This window comes from Anolis sagrei, chromosome 1 (assembly GCF_037176765.1).
Source record: "Anolis sagrei isolate rAnoSag1 chromosome 1, rAnoSag1.mat, whole genome shotgun sequence".
Lineage (NCBI taxonomy): Eukaryota > Metazoa > Chordata > Lepidosauria > Squamata > Dactyloidae > Anolis > Anolis sagrei.
The window spans coordinates 316,992,907-317,019,447 of record NC_090021.1 but is presented as its reverse complement, the minus strand read 5'-3'; the positions used below and the strand labels follow the sequence as shown (position 1 = coordinate 317,019,447).

The 26,541-nt window shown below is 39.4% G+C and overlaps 1 protein-coding gene across 6 annotated transcripts in view; it reads right to left on the bottom strand.

Annotated features, from left to right (window-relative positions):
• Positions 1 to 26,541, bottom strand: part of UNC79 (unc-79 homolog, NALCN channel complex subunit) — a 142,074-nt gene that overhangs the window by 8,124 nt on the left and 107,409 nt on the right. For 5 of the 6 annotated variants that reach the window (XM_060756353.2, XM_060756380.2, XM_060756371.2 and 2 more), the window contains 9 exons: positions 25,739 to 25,912; positions 23,194 to 23,262; positions 20,436 to 20,546; positions 16,649 to 16,753; positions 8,173 to 8,250; positions 5,233 to 5,322; positions 3,253 to 3,428; positions 2,469 to 2,655; positions 172 to 369 (listed from right to left, as the gene is read on the bottom strand). In XM_060756353.2, the coding sequence (XP_060612336.2) occupies positions 172 to 369; positions 2,469 to 2,655; positions 3,253 to 3,428; positions 5,233 to 5,322; positions 8,173 to 8,250; positions 16,649 to 16,753; positions 20,436 to 20,546; positions 23,194 to 23,262; positions 25,739 to 25,912 (1,188 nt within the window). The remainder of the gene's footprint in view (positions 1 to 171; positions 370 to 2,468; positions 2,656 to 3,252; positions 3,429 to 5,232; positions 5,323 to 8,172; positions 8,251 to 16,648; positions 16,754 to 20,435; positions 20,547 to 23,193; positions 23,263 to 25,738; positions 25,913 to 26,541) is intronic. The other variant, XM_060756362.2, reaches the window with a different exon arrangement.

The following is a 26,541-nucleotide window of genomic DNA, read 5'->3' as shown; positions in this document are numbered from 1 at the left end:
TTCTACGTAGGGCCCTTCTTAGCTGGCTGTGCCGAAGATTTGAACCTGAGACCTTCTGCACGCAAACTATGTGCACTCCCACAAGGGCTGATGCCATTGGTATGTATGCCAATGCACAGACCTATGATTTTGCCTTTTCAAATGGTTTGTCTGTCATTTCAACTGACTCACCACCTTGTTATGTGCCATCAGCTGAAGGATGCTTGGCGTCACTCGGCTCCAGAATTCGAGAGCAGTGAGGATTGCTGTGAAGCTAAATTCATTCTGATTTTGGACTGTGGGTGCAACTGCTGCTTGTTCACAATATACTGTCCACAGCTGGGCAAATATGAAGGCATGAAAGAGGGAACACATGTGCAAGACAGAGGTCTGCAGGAAGAGAATTAAGAAAAGAAGATGGGGTGGTTGTTTTTTTTTTTTTTAGAAGCGACATAATTGTACATTTCCCCCTCCTCCAGTAGCACACACACCCATCAAAGTACTACCAATAAAGGCAGGTCTGTCTTTAGTTCATATTTCCTTTCCTGTTAGCCTGCAATGAATGATATAGCAACTCATCCGTATTGAAAGAACTGATTTATATTCACAAACTAAAGTTAGGCAAAGGGGTGGATGAGCTTGAAGCCCATGAAAAGTCAGATAATTGTTTGGAGCAGAAATGGGATAATGGACTAAGTCTTGAGTAATTGAGACCATTGAAGCTTTCCATCACTATCATGTCTACAGAACTCTCTGAATACCTTTAAACCAAAGGAGTTGCCATAGGCATTTGTAACACCCAAATTATGATCTTATGTAAACCTGTGATTTTGAGTAATTCTAATAAGAATTGTGCTTTTCTTATACTTTTAGTATGTGGTGGGTAGGAAAGGCCTTTTCATCAGCAATCAGATCAATATCTTCCCATTGTCAGACCTTACAATAATGCAATGGAGGTGTCGAATCAACCCCCTCTCCCAACAGAATAGTCTCCATCATGTGAAAAACGAAGATGAAGACCCAGCCTTGTAACTTTCCATAGTAGATGAAGGGGAAACCTTCTTACACAAGGTTAGATTTCATCATGGGTCATTAAAACTCATTAAAATTCACTGAAGTTTCAATTTCACAACCAAGACTAGGCATACAGTAACCTTATAAAGCTCTTCCTAAAACAGGCGCTGTGGTATGACAGGATCTGCTTAATGGTCCTGTAACTCTCACACCAATCAGAGTAATAATTTCAGGGGAGAGAAAGCTGACAGGCTACAGGGAATGCACAAAAATCACAACGATCTTGTCTTCAGTAGCAGAGGGATGCTGAAAGGACTTTCAGGTAGCATCCTTGTTTGCCACTGGGCATCCACCATTTGTGTAATGGTACCAAGACTGACAACTCAAGACGTGTGCATATTAATAACAAAAAATGTCAATATGGAAGCTAGGCCCTCACTTGGAGCTATCAAACCAGGAAAGTGAACAACCAATTGGCTGAGAAACCAATGTTATTATTTTAGGATCTGTTCTCCCCTATCTAGGACCTGTTCTTCCCTGCTTCCAGAAAGAGCTCCATTACAACAATTGATTGACTTGTGGCTGTGTAATGAATGGGTTGAATGAATTGTATGCCTGGCATCTGGCAAGACTGATGACACCACCCCAAAAATGGACTTGAAAATTGCATAATGGAGAACAAAGGAAGTGAAGAACTTTATGAACCATGACAAGAAAAGTGCTGAACTGAACTGAGAACTTTGAGTGCAAACAACAACACATGTTTACATAGACAAAGACAATCACTCTTTAAATTAATGAAGTTAAACGACCTATCTATTCTGGAATTGATGAGGCCCTAGCAGGTCTGAGCTGAATGACAGCTAAATAATGGATAACCAGAAGTTCTACATAAGAGACCCTTTTCCTTTTCAGCTGTATGCCAGATTTGTAGGGATGCAGCTCTGTCCACCTACTTCTCTTCTCCAAGCAGTAGGCCCGAATGCAGAAAGGATGGTGAGTATGAATGCTGTATGAATATCAAGTATATGTGATATTTCCTCTTTGTCTATGTAACCAATATAGCTATTATAAAACCCAGTAATTGTGTATGTGTATCTACTTCTTTCAGAGTGCAACAGAAAGTGTCTGATGTACTCTGTCCCACTGAAAATGGATTGAAGAACAGTCTTAAGATGGTGATGGATTATGATATCATTCTACCTGTGTCAACAATAAAAACATATATTTAAAAAAAGATTCAAAAAGAATTCATGACAGCTCTACAGGTGATATAAACCTAATTAAGTCAGCTTGAGATAATGACTAATTGCCTCCAAGCAAGGACCTGAAAAACCACCACAACTCTGAATCACTGTCAAGGGGATAGCTCTGATGAATATTAATTGCCCAGGGAAGCAGGTGGTCATTCATTTAACAAGGCTGTATTATACAGATCATACTTAGTTGCTTATCATCTGGCAGAATTCATTTACCTTAGACTGCTCTGGAAACCCAATCAAGATCACAATTAGGTGATCAGCAACATGAGATCCTGCATCCAGTGGAATAGGCATACACACTGAAGGGGAATTTGGACAGACAACATTATGGGTCAGCGACCCCAACAGGAGCCAGGACAGCAACCGGATGTGAGATACACATTCAATGAATTCTTTGGGCCTGTTGAGAAAGAACATATTTTGATTCAGTTTTCTATTATTTCCACACCTACCCTACTCCAGAATAACAACACCCACTGAAGGGATATCCACCTCCAGAGGCTCAATTGGCACCCCCAATGGACTGATTTTAAAGTCATGTGTTTGTGAGAAATACATTCTTGGCCAGATCACTGGTACCTGAAACTACAAATACAACTGAATGCTATTAAACTACTTGATTTTCAATCAAAGCAGACTATAAACTTCTCTATGAACATGTTAAGTTCTCCAATACTGTTCTCTGGTAACTTCTGGGGGAAGCATGCCATGGAATCACCTAGAGCAGTGGTTCTCAATCTGTGGGTCTCCAGATGCTTTGGCTATCAACTTCCAGAAATCCTAAAAGCTGGTAAACTGGCTAGGATTTTTGGGAGTTGTATGCCAAAACACCTGGGGACCAACAGGTTGAGAATCACTGACCTAGAGGCTTTAACAAATTCCTAGAGAGATACATCTTCCTTGTGCATACTAGTGAAGCTGCAAATATGGGTTCCAAGGTTATGGGGGTGTTAGTGTAGCTGTATTATCAGTCCATTTATGTCCAGGCCTTTCTTACCCTTGTTGCATTGCAGATGGAGGATGGTACAGCCAAGGCAAGTAACGGACCACTGCCTTGTTATCCCTGTGGTTGCCACGTGAGATTTCCATTGCAGCAATCTGAGCTAAACCAACTTTGAGATGCCCACCAAAAGTGTCCTCGTGTAGGGGCTGAGAACATGTTTTCATGTGACTCTGTGGTAGAAGAAGATTCAACACAGTGATGGAATGAAGGGAAATTCAATGGCTATTAAAGATATATTAATAAACAAGAATATTGCACAGTTCAAATGAATACTAAGGATTTGCTTTAATGATGTACTGAATCTTTCCCTAGCTGATCATACTTCAGGTATGTTGAATTAACTATGCTCAGCAAACCCAGCCAGATGCATTGACTTCAATATCCATCATCCTCAACCATCACAGCATTATAACCCAACACATTCGAAAGACACCAGGTTGGGAGAAATTTGATCAAATGCCTCTCTCATCAAAAAAAAATCTTTTTGCATCTATCATTTGTGACCTCGGTGTTACAACCCTGAGTTTGCAAGATACGATGAAGGTAGTGAAAGATCGGGGCTCTACGAGATTTCTTCCTTGTCATAACAAGAAAATTGTATTACATGTAATGTAATACAATTGACTGGTTACCCTGACATGACAAATAAATACAAAAAAACTGCATAGAAAACCTGTGTTGTCAACTTTAAGAACAAGAGCCATAACTAAATCCACACAAAAATTATCAAATGCCACCAGTATTTGCAACAAATACTTTTAGAAAAGAAGCATTTGCTTTTCAGTGACCTACAGAATCCATTAAAAATATCTGGCTTAAACCCAGTTGTTGATCTCAACTGGAACGGGCCCATTTAATCAATGACACTTATATAAGAAGTGATTTCCCAAGCTCCCACTGATTCAGCAAGTATTTTCTAGGTGGGATTTACAATTGGATTTAGGTCTTTATGTGCTGCTCTTCAGTCAGGGTTTGGGTAAAAATAATCCATTTTGTTGAATTATAGCTTAATAGATAGGATGCATGCTATGGAGATTTCTGAGAAATGTGATACATAAAGTTAAGTTTTCCATGCTTTGCCTTAAAATTTGGGGTTATGTACATATATATCTTGTTTAAAATAATGTACAAGGAGCTATTGACTAGTCCTTGAACTCCAAATGGGAGTTGCCAAGTTCCATGTGACTGCTTACATTGACCTAGGACTTCATCCCACATGATAAGTAAAGTGTTGGGATCATTGTTTTCCCCTTAAGCTTCGCAACATCCCGTTTGGAAAACAAATGAATGATTTTCCTACCCCCATCACACTTCTCCCTCACTTCAAATTATCTGTTTGCCTTCCCATTACATGGGAGATATTTTCCCCTACCACTGTCTCCTTCTCATTTTCTTTTGATAGAAAAAAAACCTCTTCATTTTTTTTTCTCACGGGAGTACTTTTTAACACAAGATCACATTTTTTAAAAGATATAAATTGCTGTTCCTTATTCCTTGGTTCCAAAACAATAATGGTGGGAGAAAGGAATCTATACTGCTCATCTTGGTTCCTCCCTCCAGAATGACATCATTATTATGTTTATAAGTGGACAAAGGGGAATTCCCATCACATGGGATATTTGATGTTTGTTCCCATTTCTATGCAGGAATTTAAAATGAAATCTATTGCCAATTGACTTAGGAATCATCATGAAAACCACACTTTATAAATGGCAAAATAGTTGAAACACATGGTACGAGCTTGCATCGTGTGATGGGCACCATTGGTAGCCATTTCTTAAATGTGTAGAAACACTGATTTTATTGTGTGTGATGAAGTCCCTAGAAAAGGTTAGACTTATTTGAGTGCCTGGTGTTGAAAAGAATCCTCTCCTAGAGGTTTATTCACTATATAAATGGCATCATGCAGAACTCTGTAATGACAAAGATATACATATGCAACACAATGATGATATACCCAAATGCTATACTCACCTTCAATTTAGTCAATGTATGCATATCAGCTATAAAATCCAAAACTTCCCCAACATATTGCCTCATGCATTCCATTGCTGCTGTTCCACACTAAGATGTGGAAGAATAACAGTGTTAATTATTCCCAAAAGACAACAATAACAATTCAATTACGTTCTCCCACTGCAGTGCTAGTCATATCTTAACAATAAAAACTAGGAGCCCCCGGTGGCGCAGTGGGTTAAACCCCTGTGCCAGCAGGACTGAAGACTGACAGGTCGCAGGTTCGAATCCAGGGAGAGGCGGATGAGCTCCCTCTATCAACTCCAGCTTCTCATGCGGGGACATGAGAGAAGCCTCCCACAAGAATGATAAAAACATCAAATCATTCGGGCATCCCCTGGGCAGCGTCCTTGCAGACGGCCAATTCTCTCACACCAGAAGCGACTTGCAGTTTCTCAAGTCGCTCCTGACACGACAAAAAAATAAAAAAAAACTGTCACCATCACATGCAAAAAATATTTCACAAAACTTCTAGATATTTTTCAGTCTTAAGAGGGAATGTACTGCCTGGTCTTGCAGAGAAGGAATGGGATCCATGCACCCTAAGGCTGTCTTTGCAATACCCAAAGGGGACAATTTTTTTCATGTGCAATATGTTGTGGGAGATACATTCCCCTCCCAAAACAATACCTTAAGAAGATATGTCTTTTCTAATGCAGGATATAGCATCTATACTCCATTTATTCCATTTTATTTTATTGCCTAAATTTTATAACTCACTTTTCTCCTAGGATAGGACTCAAGATTTATGACAATTTAAAACAAGGTGCAGTTAAAATCTTATTTTACAACTGGAAGTGGGAATCTGATCTTCCAATCATTTTTCTTTTGTGCATTGTTAAATATTTGATAATTTTATATTTGCAATCATTTCTGATCTTCTTCTGAATAACTGATGTGCCCTCACACTTAATGCATCAGAACTAGAAAAATGGTCTCCAGCCTCTAGAGATTGTCCAACGTTGCAAAAGGAGTAGGAAATATGGAAGAAGAAAGGTCCTGAGGTACATAGGGACAACCATAAATGTGTATCTATACTAGAGATTAAGGACCAGCATGGTGGTGGTGGTTTCAGTGTTGGACTATTTTATTATTTATGTATTTAAAACTTTTATATCCTGATCTTCTCACCTCCGTAGAGGGACTCGGGCCGGCTTACTATAACTCTAAAGACTAGAGTTTGAATCCCTGCTTGGCCATAGAGACCCACTGGATGACCTTAAGCAATCTTCTGAAGCAATCTTGCCAAGAAAACACTGTATGTCTTAGGGTCGCCATTGGTCAAAAACGACATGACGGCATGCAACAACATACTCAAGATGTCATAGAAACGTTTTAAACTAAGGGTATTTTTCTCTCTGCAGCAAATGTTGCATGTTCACTAGACCACAGATTCTAGATTTTCAAAATTATGTGGTAGAACACAACATGGTAATAAAACTTGTGTAAAACCCATATATAACAGATCAATCAGATAAGGGCTGTATAGCATTTAAGATCTATCATACCATTGGATAGTCTCAGTACAAATACAGGATTAGTTATGCTAATATAGCTTTACTGGCTGTAACTGAATTGTTATCAATGGGTGAACATTGTGACATCCTAGTATTTTAACATCATCAGTGGTCAACTATTCTATTTTAAAGGGGGAAAAGAATGTGCCTAGTCAATACTGCAATAAAATATTCAGACTTAGCTATTTCCCTAGCTCAAAATAATCATCTTAAGGGAACAACAAATTACCCTCATTGACAAGAGATGGTTTGAAGGCACAAACTTGGATATCCTCCTTGAGTTTTAGTTGCTGAAACTTGGAGTGAGGGATAGGGAAGAAAAGTAAAGCTGTTCAAATGTTGTCTTTTAACGGCTGACCCGAGTGCTTCCCCATTTTTCTATGTTAATATAAAATCTACGTGGAGGTGAACTATACCACCTTCTGTCTTCTCCACGGTTATGCCTGTCAGTTTATTTGACAGGACAACAAACAGTAAAAATAAGGTCACAGAGAGTCCTGTCAAGAGTGTCCTCTATCTTCCTATTGGTTTGGACGAAGGATTCCACACATTGCCTGCTTCAAATTGAGTGATGGAATGATAAAGGCTTTTGTGTGTCAGCCTCTTGAATACTAATGGTTTGGTATTAAATCAAAGGATTTTCCTCTTCTTTTCACTGCTTCTCCCATTGCACTAATATGTGGGAACATATTTAAAGGGACATTCCATACAGATATATTTCCACTGCTCTTAGTTCCTTGTTTTATTGCTATATTTCAAGGAATAAATAATAATTAGACTGAAAATTGAAGCTGATTTTTAGTTTTATTTATACAACTACTACTACTAGTAGTAGTAGTAGTTGTTGTTGTTATTATTATTATTATTATTATTATTATATCTTACCTACCCCTCTCCAAGGCTTGTGGTTGGATACAACATAGTTAAATCCATAGATAAAAATGTAAAACCATTAAAACACTTATATTAAAAGACATAAACATTAAAACACCAATTTAAAAATCATAGTTGCTCTTTAATTCTGCATTTAAATCCTGACGTATACTTATTTGTACTTCTGCTTTGTTTGAAAACCAAATGATTCTTCTGAGAGAGGTTCAGGTGTATTACATGGCTTTCAGGACAAGGTACAACCCCTCATTCATGCTTGTTTTGTCATCGTTTTTTGCTGCCACCACATTTCAGAAGTGAAGGGCAGGACAATAATTCAGATCATTGATGAACTATCAGCTACCTGTTTCCCACTCTTTTTTAGGGAACACTACCAAAAGATGGGGGGAGAAGCATTCAGTTCCTTAAACATTCACGTTAATATACACAGAGACATAAATTATTAAGTAAATAAGAGGGGAGGAAGAGCAGTGTTTATTTTGATACTTACCCCAGGGATAGAAGCAATCATCTGCTTGTTCAAGATCATGGATTCAGCAAGCTTGGTTCCCGCATCTGTGCAAACAAACTAACGAGAAAGAAAGATTAAGCAAGGGATTGTGTTGGGGATGCAGTAGGTAAAATGCAATAACTTGACATTTATTAAATACAAATTCCCAGGCTGATATTTGTAGTAGCATTTGCTGGATTTCTTATATTGTGAACAAGCAGTAGAAACCACCAAGCCAGTGAAACAGAAGCATTTTATTCTTTTTTTCTTTTCTTTTTTTAAAGCAATTTTCTATACAACCCCTCTCCACTGCCCAGGATTTCTATTCACCCCAGCAAAGCCACCCCCATGACTGTAAAGGCCACATCTACACTGCCACCATAATGCAGCTTGGGGCCGGGTTGGGAAGAACTGGTTTTGCTGAACAGGTGATGAGATTGACAGGTCTGGAACTGGTTTGAGGGCAGTTGGGTGATTACATTGAATGCAGAACCTGATCTCAAACAGCTATGCCCCCTCCCTCCCCACAATTTCCTGAAGAGATATGCATCAACATACTGGACACATATGGCATAAAAAAGGGAATGAAGGTAATCGATTATCTCTTCCAGGAGGTCAATTAACCCCCTGCTGCTCTTTCTTTCTTTCTTTCTTTCTTTCTTTCTTTTTGGCAGTCTCCATTCAGGAGTTTTCTACTGCACTTCAGCAGGAGCAGGTATCACATTTTGAAGAGCCATTTCACATTTTGCAGAGCCAAATTCATCCTGAATTTGGGATACTTGGTTCTGCTGCAGTGCATTTTATAGCTGAACTTGTATCCCCTGTAATGCATGCTTCAGCACACTTTGGTGGTGTACATTTTGAAGTTGCCATGGTTTCAAGTCATTTTGAAGCCACATTATACTGTCAGTGTAGATGGGTCCAAAGAGGATTTTTTTTAAAAGCACAGCATGCAGTCCTGGTCCCATTATGTCAGTTCCAATTGACTTGAGGCTCATCTACACTGGCGGCTTAATTCAAGGTTGGTCTGGAGCAAAATAACAAAATATTCTGGACTGGCCCAGGAAACAGCCACATATTCTATTCCCAAACCCCAGTGGGGCAAATCTAGTCAGGAGGAGACCACTTCAACCCCAATGGACCATCCCTTTAGCATTGGTGTTGCCAGACAGCTGCAAAGCTCTGTGAGAGCTCCTAGTCATTGTGGAAGTCCAGTCCTGACATCAGCAGAGTCACCCATGATGTCTAGGAGGTCCCACAGTGATCTGTGGTCATCTGGCAACAGTGATGACAGTAACACGGGCCCAGCACATCTTCTTTTTATTGTTCTCATGGGGATGATGGTGGCAGCCACACAGACAACAGACTGGTACACATCAACCCAGTATTGGTGTCCACACTAGGCTGAAGCTATGCTGTTGCTCCAAAGTCTTGGCCAATTTCTGGAGATTCCCTGATTTCTCTTAACATGTGACTAAACCCAAGTCAATCTGTTTTACTCCATTATAAGGACCAGACATTCCAGAAGATCCTGGAGACAGTCAGGAGCTACTAGAGGGTGAATGAGGCTATAATCATCTGAACTGTTAGTAAAATTGAATGCACCAAGATTTCTCTGCAAACCTATGGAAAAACGATTAACTTCAAATTCCTTGATATATTTTACTTTCAAAGGCCACAATTACAAAATACTCTTCAGTGATGAAGTATCTTTTTAAAATGCCTAAACTATTTTTTTAAAAAGTTTAAACTGCAATGGGGGATAATTCACGTAAGGATCACAATTCTTGTGTGGGGGAATACTCTCCCAATTCTTTCCCCATCAATAATAATAATAATAATAATAATAATAATAATAATGTATTCATATGTTTTCATGAAATTATGATGTTGTTGTTTGTTGCTTGTGTTTTTGGTTTTATTTTGCTGTAATTTGTTGCCTGGGCTTGGTCTCATGTAAGCTGCCCCGAGTCCCCATTGGGGGAGATGGTGGAGGGGTATAAATAAAGTTTATTATTATTATTGGCTAGACTCATTCAGAGACCATTTGCCATAGCCTTACTCTGAGGTTGGGCAGTGTGACTTCCACAAATAAAACAAAATCCAAAATCCACAAAACAGTGATACCTTTTTATTGGGCCTATTATGAAAGTACAAAATTCATCATGCAAAATTTATAATCTCCACTGGCTTCTACAGCAAACAAAAATGTTTTAAACCATAAAGAAGAACAAAAGGATAGTGTCACAGCCCTACATGTTGTCTTATGTTGTTTTTATTGTCATAGAATCATAAAATTGGAAGATACCACAAATGCCATCCTGTCCATCCCTTGCCAAGCAGTAAGACACAATCAAAGCACTTCTGACAGCTGACCATCTATCCTCTGTGTAAAACCCCAAAGAGTAAGAGACTCCACTACACTCTGACAACCTAATCACAAAGCTGCTGGAATCGCACTACATAGTCAGTGAGCATGGGGAACCCAGAGCCCAACATCACCCAGCTCCAGTAAAGGACAATCTCATGGGGGAAGTGCCGATTGCACTGCTTCCCCCCATGGCTTCCTGTGGCAACATAGGAAGTCTCCTGTGTTGCCACAGCAGCATGTGCCAGCTCCGCCCTCCTTCACCCATAGAGCTCTGCCAGCATCATTTGATGGGAGCCGGTAGGCTCCATAAATGACCTGAGCTAAACTGGCGTATGCTGCTGATTTTAGCCCTTTGTGATGAGATTCTCATGGCCAAACAGCTGTTACCATCAGGAAGTTCTAGGTAATGTTTAGGTGGAATCTCTTTTCCTATAGTTTGAATCCATTCCTCCATGTCCTAGTCTCTGGAGCAGATAAAATCAAGTTTGCTCCCTTTTCACATCTCACGTTTCTGAGTGAATGTACAACATGGAACATCATAGAGACTTAAACTCATGCTCTTTTCCTACATTCTGCTCATTTGCCTCAGTTAAATAATACCATTCAATTAAATACCATCCAATTGTGTTTGAAGATCATTTACATGTGAACAGGTGACAACAACTATGCATCTTCCTGTTTTTGATATTTATCACTTTTCATAATACTATCTGCATCCCTCCAGGATGTTGAGTGGAAGACTGCTTGACATCATTGGGAGAAGGGCAAGTACACTAGACAAAGACTCCACACTCATTTCCAATGTGCTTTGCTATTTCCCATATCAACTGTGTGCAAGGTACCAAGATGTCATAGACAACAAATTTAATGTCCGTGGTTGAAAGAAAACCATACAACAAAAGGAATCAATGGCCTAGACATCTGGTGTCTGCTAGCAATGGGCTTCGTAAGTAGATAGGTGGGTACAAGTACCAGAGGTCAATCAATATATGTATTGGGGGGGGGGGAGGCATTCTGGCAATGAGGTTTGAACACAAGAATATCAACTTCAACTTTAATGATCAGGAAAATCCAGGTGTCCCCAGATCAATTTGCTACTCTCAGGATATGCTTAAATAGAATTAAACAAAATAGATTTAAAAAATTAGTCGATCTGTACTAGTGACAAATGGCTCTTTTGACCATTAAAAGTACTATGTGTTGCATCTATGAAAAGGAGAGTCGCTGGCTCCAGAGAATTCCAGGAATAGTGCTCATATTTCTAATCAGTAAAAAAAGGAGCTGCACTCTTAAATGGGCAGTGTTACTTTGGGAGTCTTTGGGAAGCCAAATATCACCTGTGGCCCATACAGTTCCCACCCCTGATTTAGGATTGTGTGGCATTTTGTTTTATGCTTCCTTGTCACTGCTGAATATTACAAGTGAAAGAATGGTTAGGGAGCCACACAGCTCTACCATTCAAGATGTGAATTGTTCTTTTAGTGGGTTGTTGTAAGTTTCTCAGGCTGTATTGGCCATGTTCCAGAAACATTCTCTCCTGGCATTTAGTCTGCATCTGTGACAGGCTGGAAACTAGGAAAATTGAGTTTATATATCTGTTGAATGTCCAGGGTGGGAGAAAGAACTTTTGTGTGTTGAAGATAGGTGTGAATGTTTTAACTGGCCACCTTGATTAGCATTTAATGGCCTAGCAGTTTCAAGGTGTGGCTTCTTACTGCCTGGAGGAGTCTTTTGTTGAGAGGTGATTAGCTGTCCCTCATTGTTTCTTGTCTGGAGGTCCCCTGTTTTTGATTGTTGTTCTTTATTTACTGTTATGATTTTAGAGGTTTTTAATTCTGGTAGCCAGATTTTGTACATTTTCATGGTTTTTTCCTTTCTGTTGAAATTGTCCACATGCTTGTCAATTTCAGTGGTTTCTCTGGGTAGTGTAATCTGACATGATAGTTGTTAGAGTGGTCCAGCATTTTTGCGCTCTCAAATAATATGCTGTGTCCAGGTTGGTTCATCAGGTGCTCTGCTATGGCTAACTTCTCTGTTGAAGTAGTCTGCAGTGCCTTTCATGTTCCTTGATTCATGGTGAATCAGAGCTGTGATGTCTTCAGGGAACTTCTGGTTGATTAGTGTGATTGTGTCTGCTACTGGGACCTTGGTAAATAGAGACACCCCATTGAAGCTGATCAGTTTCCTGTTGGTGTTGAGCTTGAATCTGCTGTTTTTCCTATGAAATGAGCTGAGTTCTTGATCTAGTGCATAGTGAGCCCAATCTAAGTTTGTAACTGTGTGGCCAAAAAATTTGGCCAAATCGTATGTGGGGGACCCAATGGACTCACGATGGATCTGAGAATCCACAAAGCCTAGGTGGGAGGGCTTCCAACTTGTATAGTTGTTGGCATATGTCATAGTAGATAAAGGAGTTCCTGCTCAGAGTGTTAGTTGTTCTGGTTATTTTGGTGGTTGGGTCTTGTTTTAGTTATTTGTATATTGTGGGATCCAAGAGTTGTCTGATCGTTTCTTTATATTGTTCTGTTTCCACGAGTCGCCTTCAGGCAAGATAAAAATATTGTAAATAAATAAATAAACAATATTCACCAAAATGTATGTAACTCCTTTAAATGATTGTTACTTTACAGAGAGAAATCTTTCTCATGGCCTTTCTTATAGTCCCACCATAAGTGCCATGATAGCAATCTATCTTGTGCACCAGAACAGAATCCATGATCCCCATTTTTTAAAAAAAATCAGAGGTTGGGGCTATCCATGTTTTAATTAGCAAAAAAGAACCTGCACCAAAAAACACTCACAAATATCATCTCTTTCTTACTCTGTCTTTCCCCCTTTCCCCTAACCTAACCAAGGTTCTTCTCTAACACTGATATTATAATAATTGTTTTTAGAGAAATACTAAATTTTGTGTAATTTGGAATATCAAAGTTGCCTTCCACTTTTCTGGCAACTGCTTATTTTATCTGAGTAATGTGTTTGTGCTTATGATTCGCAGAAACATATGCCCAAATGCAGCACCAAGCACTGTGGGGGGAGCTGTCAATCATATGGAACTGTGCGTGACCCAAGGAGCAAGTCTATGGAGCTCTGCATCGTGCTGTAGGCCAGCCTGGTCACTTCCATTTCAGCTACTTGTCATTTCAATGTGATTAAGTGCCAGAGATTGCCAGCTCAGTCATTCTACGATGGAAGACAACAACTGCTAGGCGGCCTGTATTTAAAAACTCTGCATGTGTTTGCCTCTAGTGTCTGCTATGTGGTTTCATTCTGTCCTGGTGCAGAGTGAATGGACTGGGATGAGTGTGAAGGAAAGTAATGACTAAGAGGTTGAAGAACAAACGGAATTTCAAATTAAGCTAAAGTTTTGTGTGCATCTCTCATGCTTTTTGAAATGCCTGCTTTTAGGAAACCCTGTTCACGTTGTCTCACTTTCTGTAAGAAGTCCTGTATCATTTATTATGGAATACGACTCCAATTGCAGACAATTTTCAGGGATCATCTGTGGTCAAGGCCACCACTAGTATTAGGTATAATGAGAACAAGTGAAAATGCATCGGCTAGCTTTGCTTCACATTCACATTGAGTTTCAAGCAAAGTATAAACTCAATGTGAATGTGAAGCAAAGCTAGCTGATGCATTTTCACTCATTCTCATTATACCTAATAGTAGAGGAGGCTTTGACCACAGATGAACCCTGAGAATTGTCTGAATAACAACAACAGCAACAACAACAGGTTTTGTTTCTACCAACTCAAACTCCAACTTTCACCCCAAAGTGTTTCCAACTCCTTCACTCCAACTCTAGTTCCACGGTCTTGGATGAAATTCTTGGCTCAAACAAAGCACACCACCCATACACACTGTTTTAGTTCTTAACATACTTTTCTCAAAACTAGGAGTGACCTGAAGGTTATTTACATATTCATCAAAACTAGAAGTGCATCCTGTGGGGTTCTGCAGGTATGGATCACATGTGGCCCTGGACTTTCCACAATTGATTACCAAAGTTTAGGAACTTCTTTTGTGAAAGGACTGAGATTACAGTCCTTTTTCTCATAGGAAATAATTTCTGTCCCTCTCCTCCAGTTCTCTTCATTCTCAATTCTGTACCAACCACCACGCCCCCACCCCACCCCCCATTCATTGGGGACAGGGATTTCCTCAGGTGATGTTGGTTCACCCCACTGGAGGTCTATCATGGAGATTGGATAGCCAACTGTAAAATTTGTTAGAACTACATCCTGCAGGTACAGCACTGTGCAAGAAACTGGAATACATATTCTCAGAAATACATTTCAGCTCTGAGATAATATCCTCTGCTTAGGTGATCTCAAGACATCTTTGGGTGACATTTGTGGAAACAGGAGAGTAGACAGCATTAACCATGATTGGGTCTATTGTGGAGCTGAAAAGAGCTCTTATTTAATATTGTTTAATTGTATAATTATTCATACTGCTTATATTTAATCCTATTATAATGTTTGTATATTTGGATATTTTTAAATTGTTAATCTGATGCTTTTATGTTGAGCCACTTTGAGTCCCCTTCGGAAGAGCTAAAGCGAGGTATAAATAAATATAATAATCTTGGAAGAAGATTATACAGATGGGGAGCCTTTGGCTCTCCAGATGTTGTTATCAACTCTCATGATCCTTGACCATTGGTGTTGATGGAAGTTGGTGTACACAGATTTTCCATTCTGGTCTTAATATAACAATCCTGTTTATTTACATATATCTTTACATGTTTGAGGAATGGTGGTGATTTTAAAAGCTGGGAAAGCTGTTATCATTTTAGAAAAACTTTTCCAGGAATTATTACAAAGAGCTGCATGTCATCAACTGTCACCTGGAATATTTTGTGATAACAAATTGCAGATGTGTTGCATTGAGGAAAAGGTTATGGTGCTGTTGTCTTGCAAAACTGCAAGTTAGATTATTTTCTCTTTAAAGACAGTTGTCATCTTGTTTCTAAATTTTTCATTCCTATTTTTAAGTGGAAACTTAATTAAAAACAAACAAATGAACCAACACACACACCAAAAATAACAAATGCACAGGAAAGCAAGTGTTATAGAAGCCTGGAGTTAAATATAAAGCTCCTGACTTTAATGAAAACACCAAGCAGAGATGCTTGACCACATGTGACATGCAGTGAGGTGAGTTCAGCTGCTTCAGGCAGCAGAATTCAATAACCTCCTCTTCAGGCTGGGACTAAATGTAGTTACAGATTGAGACCCAATTCATGCCAGACATTGGACGTAACCTGATTCTGACAGATTCAAATCCTAACTGAAATTCAGAAAACCAAATTAACATGTTGTCCATTGATTTGAATTAGAAATCAAACATTGTACAATTTTTCTTCCCTTCTTCATGAGTGTCTGTAAAATAGGGATACATGAAAGCCCCCTTAAAAGGAATGATCTCTGTCAAAGACATTTCGGAAGCTCAAAGTCTGCAAACTTTGAGTCAGCTTCAGAGGAAAGCCATGACAAACCTGCTCTGAAGAAATTTTGCCAAGAAAACCTTGTGATAGGGTTGCCTTATGGTCACCATAGGTCGGAAATGAGTTGAAGGCACACATTGATAATGGTTAGATAGATGAAAGAAATGCTGGGGAAGCTGCAGCGAATCCAGAAGTATATAAGTTTAGGAAGCTCTTTCAAGCTGTGCAATTGAACTCCACAAGCATGTGGACAATTTCAACAGAAAGAGAGAAACCATGAAAATGAACAAAATTTGGCTCCCAAAATCTGGTAGTTAAAAAAAAAACTCTAACAAGCCACACCTAAACATTGAAACATTCACACCTACATCCAACAGACAAGAGTTCTTTCTCCCACCCTGGACTTTCCACAGATATATAAACCCATTTTTCCTAGTTTCCAACAGACCTCACAACCTCTGAGGATGCCTGCCACAGATGCAGACTAAACATCAGGAGAGAATGCTTCTGGAACTTGGCCATATAGCCTGAAAAACCTACAACAACCCAGTCATAGAAATTCTGACTGACATTAAGGTTTTTTAGACACCGACAAGTCAAAGAATATTCACTGTGCAACATTTGGAAAAAAGACTGAAGGTTTTCTTGTGTACCTGGACCAAGAGCAGCAGGTTTGTGTCTGGCAAGGGGGACTTTAACTTCAGAGCTTGCAGCAACTCCAAGATGACACTACGAGACAAGTAGAATTTATCCCTTTCCTGCAAAAATGACAATCAGTGTTAAACATGCTTCTAATAGAAATTACCAGCAAATCCTTGCACGTTTTTGCATTACAGATAGTAACACACAAACACACAAATTCTGAGTATATAGATCAGGTATCAGCAGAGGATGGTCCACAGGAATGCCATAGTACCTCAAGGCCTTTTCTATGGGCCTCTATTGGACCCCCCCCCCCCCAAACACTTCCTGGAGGATCTCAGAGGTAGCAATTGTATGTTTAATAAAAGGGTTGGAGCCTTCAACTTCAGTATTTTTAAAGGCAAGAAAACACTTTCAGTTTGGGATTTTTAAACTACAGTTTTGGTCCTGGACTGCCCAACATTATTGCTGCTGTTGTTTTATTCATGTATTCCTTTCCACAGAACCCAGACTCTATGTGGTTTATAAATTAAGCATGTGTGGAGCCTTATGAATTAAGAATGCATGCACATGCTTAATTCAATTTTTAAAATCTATAGCGTTAAAACTATTTAAAGTTCATTTGTAAACTATATTAAAACCATATCACATTCAGTTCCTAAAAACCTGGCAGAATGGGAATGTTTTCACTTGTCAGCAGAAGAAGTGGAAGCAGGGGGTCAGCCAACATTGGTCATCCTTGATCCAGATATACCACAAATATCACAAAGAGAGAGGCTAGCATCCCGTTAGGGACAAGTATGTGTGGTTTGCATATAGTCTTTTTAAGGCACTGCAGGAATTGGTATTCCCTTCCCTTCTGAAGCCCCAGCTTCATGGAAAGTGAGCAGGATCACAGAAGCATCTGGCTACATGCCCAAAGCTGGATGTGCAATGATTACAGTGACACCGAGACTACCAGAGGACCCTGGCAGATCTCAGCATTGGTGTCATAATTTCATGTCAGATGCTTCTGTAATTGTGCCCATTCCCACAAGGCAGGGAATTATTGAGGACAGGCATAAGAAACTGTTCAGTACCTCCAGGAGTGGTATTTACTAGTTGACCATAGGTCTACTTGCAGACTTAGTAGTTTACACTGAGCCAGAAGGATTGCAAGCAGCGTGTGTATAAATCAATTCACCAACAAAGTTGGCACTTATGTTGTCATTCTGCTAGAATTATAGAATCATAGAGCTGGAAGAAATCATAAGGACCATATAGTCCAGTGGTTCTCAACCTGGGGTCCCCATATGTTTTTGGCCTTCAACTCCCAGAAATCTTAACAACTGGTAAAATGGCTGAGATTTCTGGGAGCTGCAGGCCAAAAACATCTGGGGACCCCAGGTTGAGAACCAATGATCTAGTCCAACCCCCTGCCATGCAAAAAATATAATCAAATCACTCCTGATAGGTGGTCATCCAGCCTCTGCCAGAGAAAGAAGCTCTACTATGCTCTGAGGCAGTATATTCTACTACTGAACAATTCTTACCATCATGAAGTATTCCTAATGTTTGCCTCATTTTAGTTCCCTTGGGGAAAACATGTCCCACAATGTCTTAGTCCCTTCTGTGTGTTTCTGCATCTGTCCAAATTCCACAGCTCCTGGCCCCTGAGAGGCAGATTTTGATTCCACGGGGGAAGAAAATGGCTATATTGCCAAGGAGTGTGGCAGTGACATCTGCTGTTCTGTTCCACTGAGCATTTTGACTTGGCATGCAGACAAATGGAAGGAGCACCTCTTCTCCCAGCTCCTCACCACATACAGGCAAACTAATTTGCTCATTTCTGAAATATATGCTTCAGCAGCTTCTCTAGTTTTATAGATCTGGATTTTCCTCAGGTTGAAAAGCAAACACTGAGAATGACTCTGATTTTTGGAAAAGAGGGCAATATAGTGAATGCATATTAATACAATTACAACAGACATGAAACAAATGGTAAGCACTAAACAAAAGCTCTGCATTCAGCACAGATGTGGATAATGCAAGCACCTTTCATGTTCATGTCATGTTTTCCTTTACAGTTACAAATGTACCAAAGAGAGAAAAAGAATCCAATTTTCCCAGGACAATTGACTGAATTACCATTATTTGTTGGCAGAAATATTTCACTTTGCTTGTTTTTCTTCTAAGATTTCTCCAAAGCTTTTGGGTGAGTGAAGAAGAGAAGGTCATAGAGATGTGGCCAAAGATATGTTGCAGTCAGAAATGCAACAAATTATAACCACTGAAAATGCCCAAACAGTTACAGATTGGCAAAATGTACAGAAATAGCAGTGCTTTCTAAATCCTGACTATTATGTCCATAGAGTCTCTTTATCATGACCCTCTTTATCATTATATGGTTACAGACTCAAGAAAATTAATCTCAAGGTGCACCATTTATCGCATAATTTATTTAAAAACAAACAAACTCTGCACTGGCTATATGCTTTCTTCACCAGACAGCTAATCATAATCATTTTTATTCCACTTATAATGTGGATTTGAATTTTATTGAAAATTTCCTTGCTATATTCTCCATGAAATAGTTAAATCAGTGTTTGCATTTTAACTACATTTATTGGCCACTTCACCTCCATGGGCAATGCTTAGGGATTGTGAAACTTGGAGTCCACAGTTGTGTTGATGAACCAAGGCTCCCCACCCCTTGAAAGCACTCCTAGTGGATTCCTCTCCCCCCCGAAAGAATGATCTTCAGATGTAGCAATAGGAGATAGGCAAACACATATGTACATAACCTGATGGTTTGGTTTTTGACAGTTTCATTCTATAAAAATTCAAAACCAGAAAATGTCAAAATCTTTAACTTAGGAAAGGAAGAAAAGCAAAGGTTTTGTTTTTAATATTTGTCTAAATATCAATTCTGCTAGACCACTGCTTCTTAAACTGTGGGTCCCGACCCCAAATGAGGTCCCCTTAACTCAAAGTTGGGGTCACAGAAAAAATTGCCAATAGTGGAAGGTTTTCTGAATGCAACTGATTTACACAAATCTGTTAGCAACAACATACAACAACAACAACAACAACAACAACAACAACATATTATGTTCTGTCTCCCAAGCGGACTCAGAATGGACTACAACATACACAAATAGACAAACAATCAATGCCTTTAATGCAGTGGAATAACATTGACACACAAATACACAGAACAAAGGTAAAGGCTTCCCCTTTCATCTCCAGATTTCTGAAGGCGATGCTCAACTGTGGCCATGGGATGGTACTCTTGTTCCATTTCCAAACCACAGAGCCTATTATCCTTAGATACCTCCTGGTCATGTTGTTGGCATGACTGCATGGGCGTCTTTATTACCTTCCCACCAATTATCTACTCACATTTGCATGTTTACAAACTGCTAGATTGGCAGGAGCTAAGGCGAAGAGTAGGCTCTCACCCTCACCCACAGATTTGAACTGCCGACCTTTAGTTCAGCAGATTCAACAGTTCAACGGTTTAAGCCATTGTGCAACCGGGGCCCCGTATGTACTAAATACAGTATTTACTGTGGACACTGCAGAAAATCCTTCAGTTATACTTAATTAAAAAGAAAACCAGCCTGTATAGCAAAGTCTTGCAAATATTAATTTATTATCAGTAAACGCTTGATTTGTATGCCTATTTTATAAATTCATCAGGAGAAAGGGGGTTGCAAGTTGAAAAAGTTAAATAAGCTCTGTGCTAGAGGGTGATAATATGCGTGAAGAGGGACCTTCATCGGTCTCAAATATTTAAGGTGTGCATTGCATAGTTACCTTAGTGAATGCTCTATGGCACAAACCACATAGTTCAACCAGGTAAGCCAAAGTGAAGACAGCATTCTGGATTATGAAACTCAGAAGTTTTGAAAATGGTTCTAGAAGACTCTGAAGTGAAAGACATAAGAAGGCGGGATGTCAGTACACTTGCATCCTTCAGCAAAACGAATGATATTGAGTGGGATGTGAAATCATTCATCATAAAAAAGAAAGCCTTCACTCTTTTGCTTGGAGGACATGAGACTGCAACTGCCCAAGTTGATTCATTCCAGTGGCTGTGCTCAGGGATTTCCCAGCCAGCACCTGGGGTGGGAGCCAGGAAAAGCAGGGTCCTCCCTGAAGTATTTCTCGAGGTGAAGGAAGGAGACTAGAACAGCCATTTGCTTGCTCACATTGTCCACTTTTAACCATATAGAGCACCACAGAGCCATGTAAAGAGACACTTCCTAAGGACATATGAAGAATGCTGCTGTATCTAATCCAACATCAGGATTGTCCTAGTGGCTAGATAATGATAGGCCTAGTGGGAAGCCCCCAAAAATGACATAATCAAAATAGCTTATCTCCCATTCAAGTGTCTCAGCAACTGATAATCAAAATTATACTGTCTCTGATATTGATTTTTAAATATAATATTTACTTTATTTTTATCCCACCTTTCTGCCACTATAAGTAATCAAGTCAGAGAACAATGAATATGACACCATGCAAATTAAAACAATGTACATCTATTAATTTTTAAGCCAATTACTCCTTTGTGTCATTAAAACCATTAAACACTGAATATTAATACGAAGGTATCCTATAGCTGTCAGGAATTAGTAACAACTGATTGCCTTACTCATGACTTCCCTTTCTAAAACAGCTCAAATCAGTGGCTATCACTACATCCTGCAGAAGTGGATTTCACCATTTACTTGTGTGTTATGTGAAGAACCATTGTATATACTACTGTATAAGCCAAAAAAAGAAAAGGACAAAAATTGCTCCCAGAAAATTGGGTCAACTTACACATGGATCATTGTTGGAACAGGGACCCAACATGAAGACAGTGATAAGAGACAGAGGCAAAAGGAGTTCCCATCCCATTACCCCATTCCTTGCCAAAACTGGAGAAAGAAAGGCAGTACTCCCTCCTTCCCTCCTTCATTATCTTCTTTTTCAACATGAGTAGAGTCCTCCAGAAAGTGCTCAGCACCTTGAGAGGGTGCCAGGATCCAAGAGCCATTACCATTTTCCTAAACTGGCATTCAAAAGGCTAGAAGCAGGGATACAGCAGAGAGTAAAAGGTATTGGTGCTTCTTTTAGGTTTGCCCAGGATGGATTATACTCTCATCTTTTACCTAAGTACTCACAGAAGGGAATAGCTGCTTTTTAAATAAGTTTTAAGGTATTTTGACCTGTGGATAAGTCAATCCAATTTTTGGGCTGATTTTTTGACAAAAGGTTCTTGAATATGTATAGTAGCCCTATACATTTCAGTAACTAGAAATAACAAAGAACTTACCCTGTCAAACAGTTCCTATTAAATACAGGGCCAGTTTTACCATTAGGTACGGTGAAGCAGATGCCTCAGGTAATAGATAGGGTAGTGATATGAAATGGCCGGAAACCTATTTTCTTTGTTGTAAAGTTTTTTTTCCTGCCTGGGCATTGAGAGATACTTGTGGGATGATGTGACTGAAGAGCCAGAATGCCGTGGCTGGCTTGAGGTAGTAACTCTCACTCCAGTAGATAGAAAGTACTTTGTCATTTGCTGCTCTAGCAGCAAAACATTTAAGTCCAGTTCTGCCTGAACTCGGGCCAAAAACCATTTGGTCAAACTTGTGAGTGGCAGAATCAGGCTTTAGGTAAGTCTGCTGGTGCTGATTACAAAAGAAGAAGAAAATCAAAATCTAACTTCTTAAGAAGATATAAATTCCCACCCACATAATAAATGTAATCCCTCCCACACGTCAATGTAACCTAGATTCTGAGTCCCACTTTCCAGCTTGATACTGTACAATTTCAATCAGTCATTATTCCTGCTAGTGTGATGGCTGCTCTCAATTAAATATTTTTCAATTTAATATTTTCTTGTTTTCCAAGCTTTTTGGAATACTTAATAGAATAATTATGAGAATGACTACTCTCTATAGGAATTTTTTTGATCCCTTACCTAGACTCTGTTCCCTGAAATAATTAACAGAATATTTCTAATTTCTGATTAACAGAATATTTGCTAAACTTAGCTGACCAGGACAAAGCCACCATGTAAACTAAATAACTGCGAGCTCATTGAGACAGTGAATGAAAACAGCAGTATTTACATGATCTGAACTATGGACGTGTCACCTGGTTTTACTTGATTTAATTATTAATACACTGTGAAGGTAACTGCATAGTCAGCAAAATGTTATGGGGAATATCAGAGCGTTTACTTGATACATTAATATGAGTTGAAGACAATTGTACACTGTATACATTTGATTATTACATTAGTTAGTAAAACTCCATATGTTAATTAGCTTTCTGTGCATGTCTGTAAAATACTATAACTAACTAGTATTTTACCCTCAGTAGGGAGTTGTGACAGTTATTTTACTCAGTGTGAGAAGACACTGTCACCCTGTTTTGCAAATAGTAAAGAAGTTGATAGCAGAATTGATGTCCATCAACTTCCTTTGGCTGCACTCAGATGAATCTGACGGGGAAATTCCCTCAACACAAAGGTAAAATCAAAAGCAATACTGATATGAAAAACCTTACTGCTTACCCTGGCAGCACTGCTGGTTGGGATCTTCAGCAAGCAGATCATTATCCTTAAACTGGAATCTAAAGAACACTGAGGTTCAATGGAAAGGAAACAGAGGGGGAAGATAGTTTTTACCTTTAAACAAGATATTCTGTGTTATGAGGCATCATACAGTGATAAAAAGGGACAGTGAATACTCAAACAGTTGTGTGGGAGTCCAGAATGTGGTATTGGAAACGGGATTGTGGCACAGCTGGCTGAGTGTCAGCTGCATTAAGATCACTCTGACCAAAAGGTAACGAGTTTGAAGCCAGCCCGGGTTGGAGTGGGTTTCCAACCAATTATGTGGAGCCTGTTGTCGACCTTTGCAACCCGAAAGACAGCTGCATCTGTTAAGTAGGAAAATAAGGTACCACCTTAAAGTGTGGGGAGGCTAAATTAACTGATTTATGAGGCCATAAAGAAGGCTCCAGCAAAGCATTCCAGTGGGGAAGCATGTGGGGAATGCGGAAGTGCTTCATCAGCATCGCAGATGGAGAATGAAAGCGACAGCTCCCCTGGTGGCCAGAAAAAAGTGAAATAGCCTCTGTGTATGTCTGTATATGTTTGTATGTCAAAAATTGGCATTGAATGTTTGCCATATATGTGTACACTGTAATCCGCCCTGAGTCCCCTGCGGGGTAAGAAGGGCAGAATATAAAAGCTGTAAATAAATAAATAAATAAATAAATAAATCACATTCCTTAGAATTTAAGCACTCACATTTTTTAAAGGTGCAAATTTATAGCACTTAAGGGAAGTAAAAGGACAAAGTTAAATCAAAGTTTGTAGTGGTAATATGCTTTGTGTGGGAGGGGAGAAGTGGAAAAGTTGCACCCCCTGGAAGTATCATGGGGCTTCATGGGAAGACAGCAATGCTGAATGAAGCTCCTATTCAAGGATGGCACCATGATTTTGATGATAGTGTTGTTGCACTACTGTCATAGTATGAATGTTGAGGAAAGGGCCATCATTATTCTGCATGTGGGCCAGCAGCTCTATGTATTGTTTCATGAAGTCCGCATCTTCCTGGATGTTGACCCATATTGTGATGTGAAACTTCTAGCCCGAAAACATGTACAGGCAGTCCCCAAGTTACAAACATCTGATTTACAAATGGCTCATAGTTAAGAACAGGGGTGAGATAACAGGAAGTGAGAGAAATCTACCCCTCGGAAGGAAAATTCATTCCTGAAAGAGTTTTCATGGGAAAGAGGTGTCTCTACTGGAGCTTTCTCACCAAGTCTTTCATCAACAAGCCAAATTTTTCAAAATCCAATTATCACAGGGACAGAAAGTGAGGTGAAATCTTCTGAACCAGTGCATAGAGAGCAAAACAAACACCACAAGGTTGTCCAAAGCCGCTGCCCCCCTCTATATATATAGATAGATAGATAGATAGATAGATAGATAGGTATATTTGGCTGGAGTTACATTTTAAAATGTACCTGTTCCAACTTACAAACAAATTCAACTTATGAACAAATCTACAGAGCCTATCTTGCTCATAATTTGAGGACTGCCTGTACTGGCTTCTGCTATCTTATTAATGATCCCTGTTAGGATAGCTGTCCAAATCTGGAAGTGGTTGGCCCCACTGGAACTCAGCGGAGTCACAGTGGATGCCTGTGGATAGCAATGATAAGACAAAGTTCTTCCTTGTGGCTGGGGTTTGTGGGGCTCATCTTAGGGCCTGAGTATACTCAAACACTCTGCAGTGTGATTATAAAACCACTGTAAAATTATTGCCTCAACAATTGGATTTTAAAATATAAATGCTTTTAACAAAGGAAAAGAGACGGGGGGAAAACAAAGGTAGGCAAGTGGAAAAGTACAAAAGTACAATTGGTGGTAATAGTCCCTCTTAGAATTTCTAGCAAATGAAGCCACACTTGAGAGGTTGCTCTTTCAAAGGACAACGTATGTATTTGATTGTACTGTGATTTGGTTTTTGTTTCCCAGGAATTCAGTTGTCTCTGTCTTAAATTTAGAGGAGAGTGAAAAAGAACCTTTCCCAAACAGGAAGAAACAGGGAGTATCCTTACTGTTGGAGAGTTTGTTTGGAGAGTATATTTGCTTCAAATCTAATTTCTGAAACTACATTTCAAAGCCTGAAACTCCAGCCTCACTTTATCAACTGCACACCTGCTTAGACAATATATAACTGATTCATCTGGCTCAAAATGTCTACAAATTCTACATTAGCCTTTCTCAAACTGGTGCCTTCTTTGGAGCTATGAATTTTGTAATCCAACACACCTGAATGGCACACAGCCTGGAAAAGTTATTTTTTGAGCTATAACACTCAAACTTCTCCAGTTAAGTGTGGCTGTAATGGTATAAGGTTTAGGAAAGATGGGTTAACTGACTGTATACTGTATACTGACTGTATACTGGGTATCCTGCATTTCAGTTAGGAGTCTTTTTCTAGCTGTGAGGAAATGAGTGCATGTAAGGGAACATAAAAGGAATAAACACTGATAATTAAGTGCATGTTAATGAAAGACTTGTAATGCTGATACTTTACCTTAAGGGGCAAAACACAAGGCAGCTTTGTAAAGAAAGTCTGAAACTGGTTGCTGATGGTAGTCCAGAGGTTGCTTGGGGTATCCATCGGCAAAGCTTCCATAAATGCAGCAATGTTTTCCAAGCAGCGCAACATTGCACCCCCTGCTGGCAAATTCTTTTTGGTGTTTAAACCCTAAGGAAGGAAATATGCACACAAATACAAAAGAATCAAACTAACCATAATGACTCTCCACCAAAATCTGTAAGATGTACAGAGAAAAACACGAATGATAATGTTCACAGTAAAGTGGGAGACTTCCACTTATTTTGAGAAATAACAGATCATTACAAAATGTTTTGGATTAAGTGCAGAATCTGCCTCCTACTAGGAAAAGGGCTTTATCATAGAATGTCTTCCAAATCACTTTTGGACACTCTTCCACCTTCTCTCCCCTTTTTCACCATGGACTCCCAACCCTTTCCATCAAATTTAGAAGGCTGCCATGGAAAATTAGTGGGCAGAAAACTTTCCTTCCACCAGTCCAGCTGTAACTGCATGTCCTTCAATTTGGAGCGAACCCATTGCCAGTATGTTTTATTGACAACAAACAATAAATGCATAACAAGGTGCATAAGAATACAAAAAAACCTCATAGATGAGGATGCTAGGAGCTCCATTAGGCTAATAGTATCTAACAGGATCTCCAAAACCCATAATAAGCGACTACATACTGGCTCTGGATACAGAGGAGATTCTTTATGGCTATGATTACAATATCTTGCACATGTTTGTCTAATCCACGCATAAGCAGATGGTAAGTG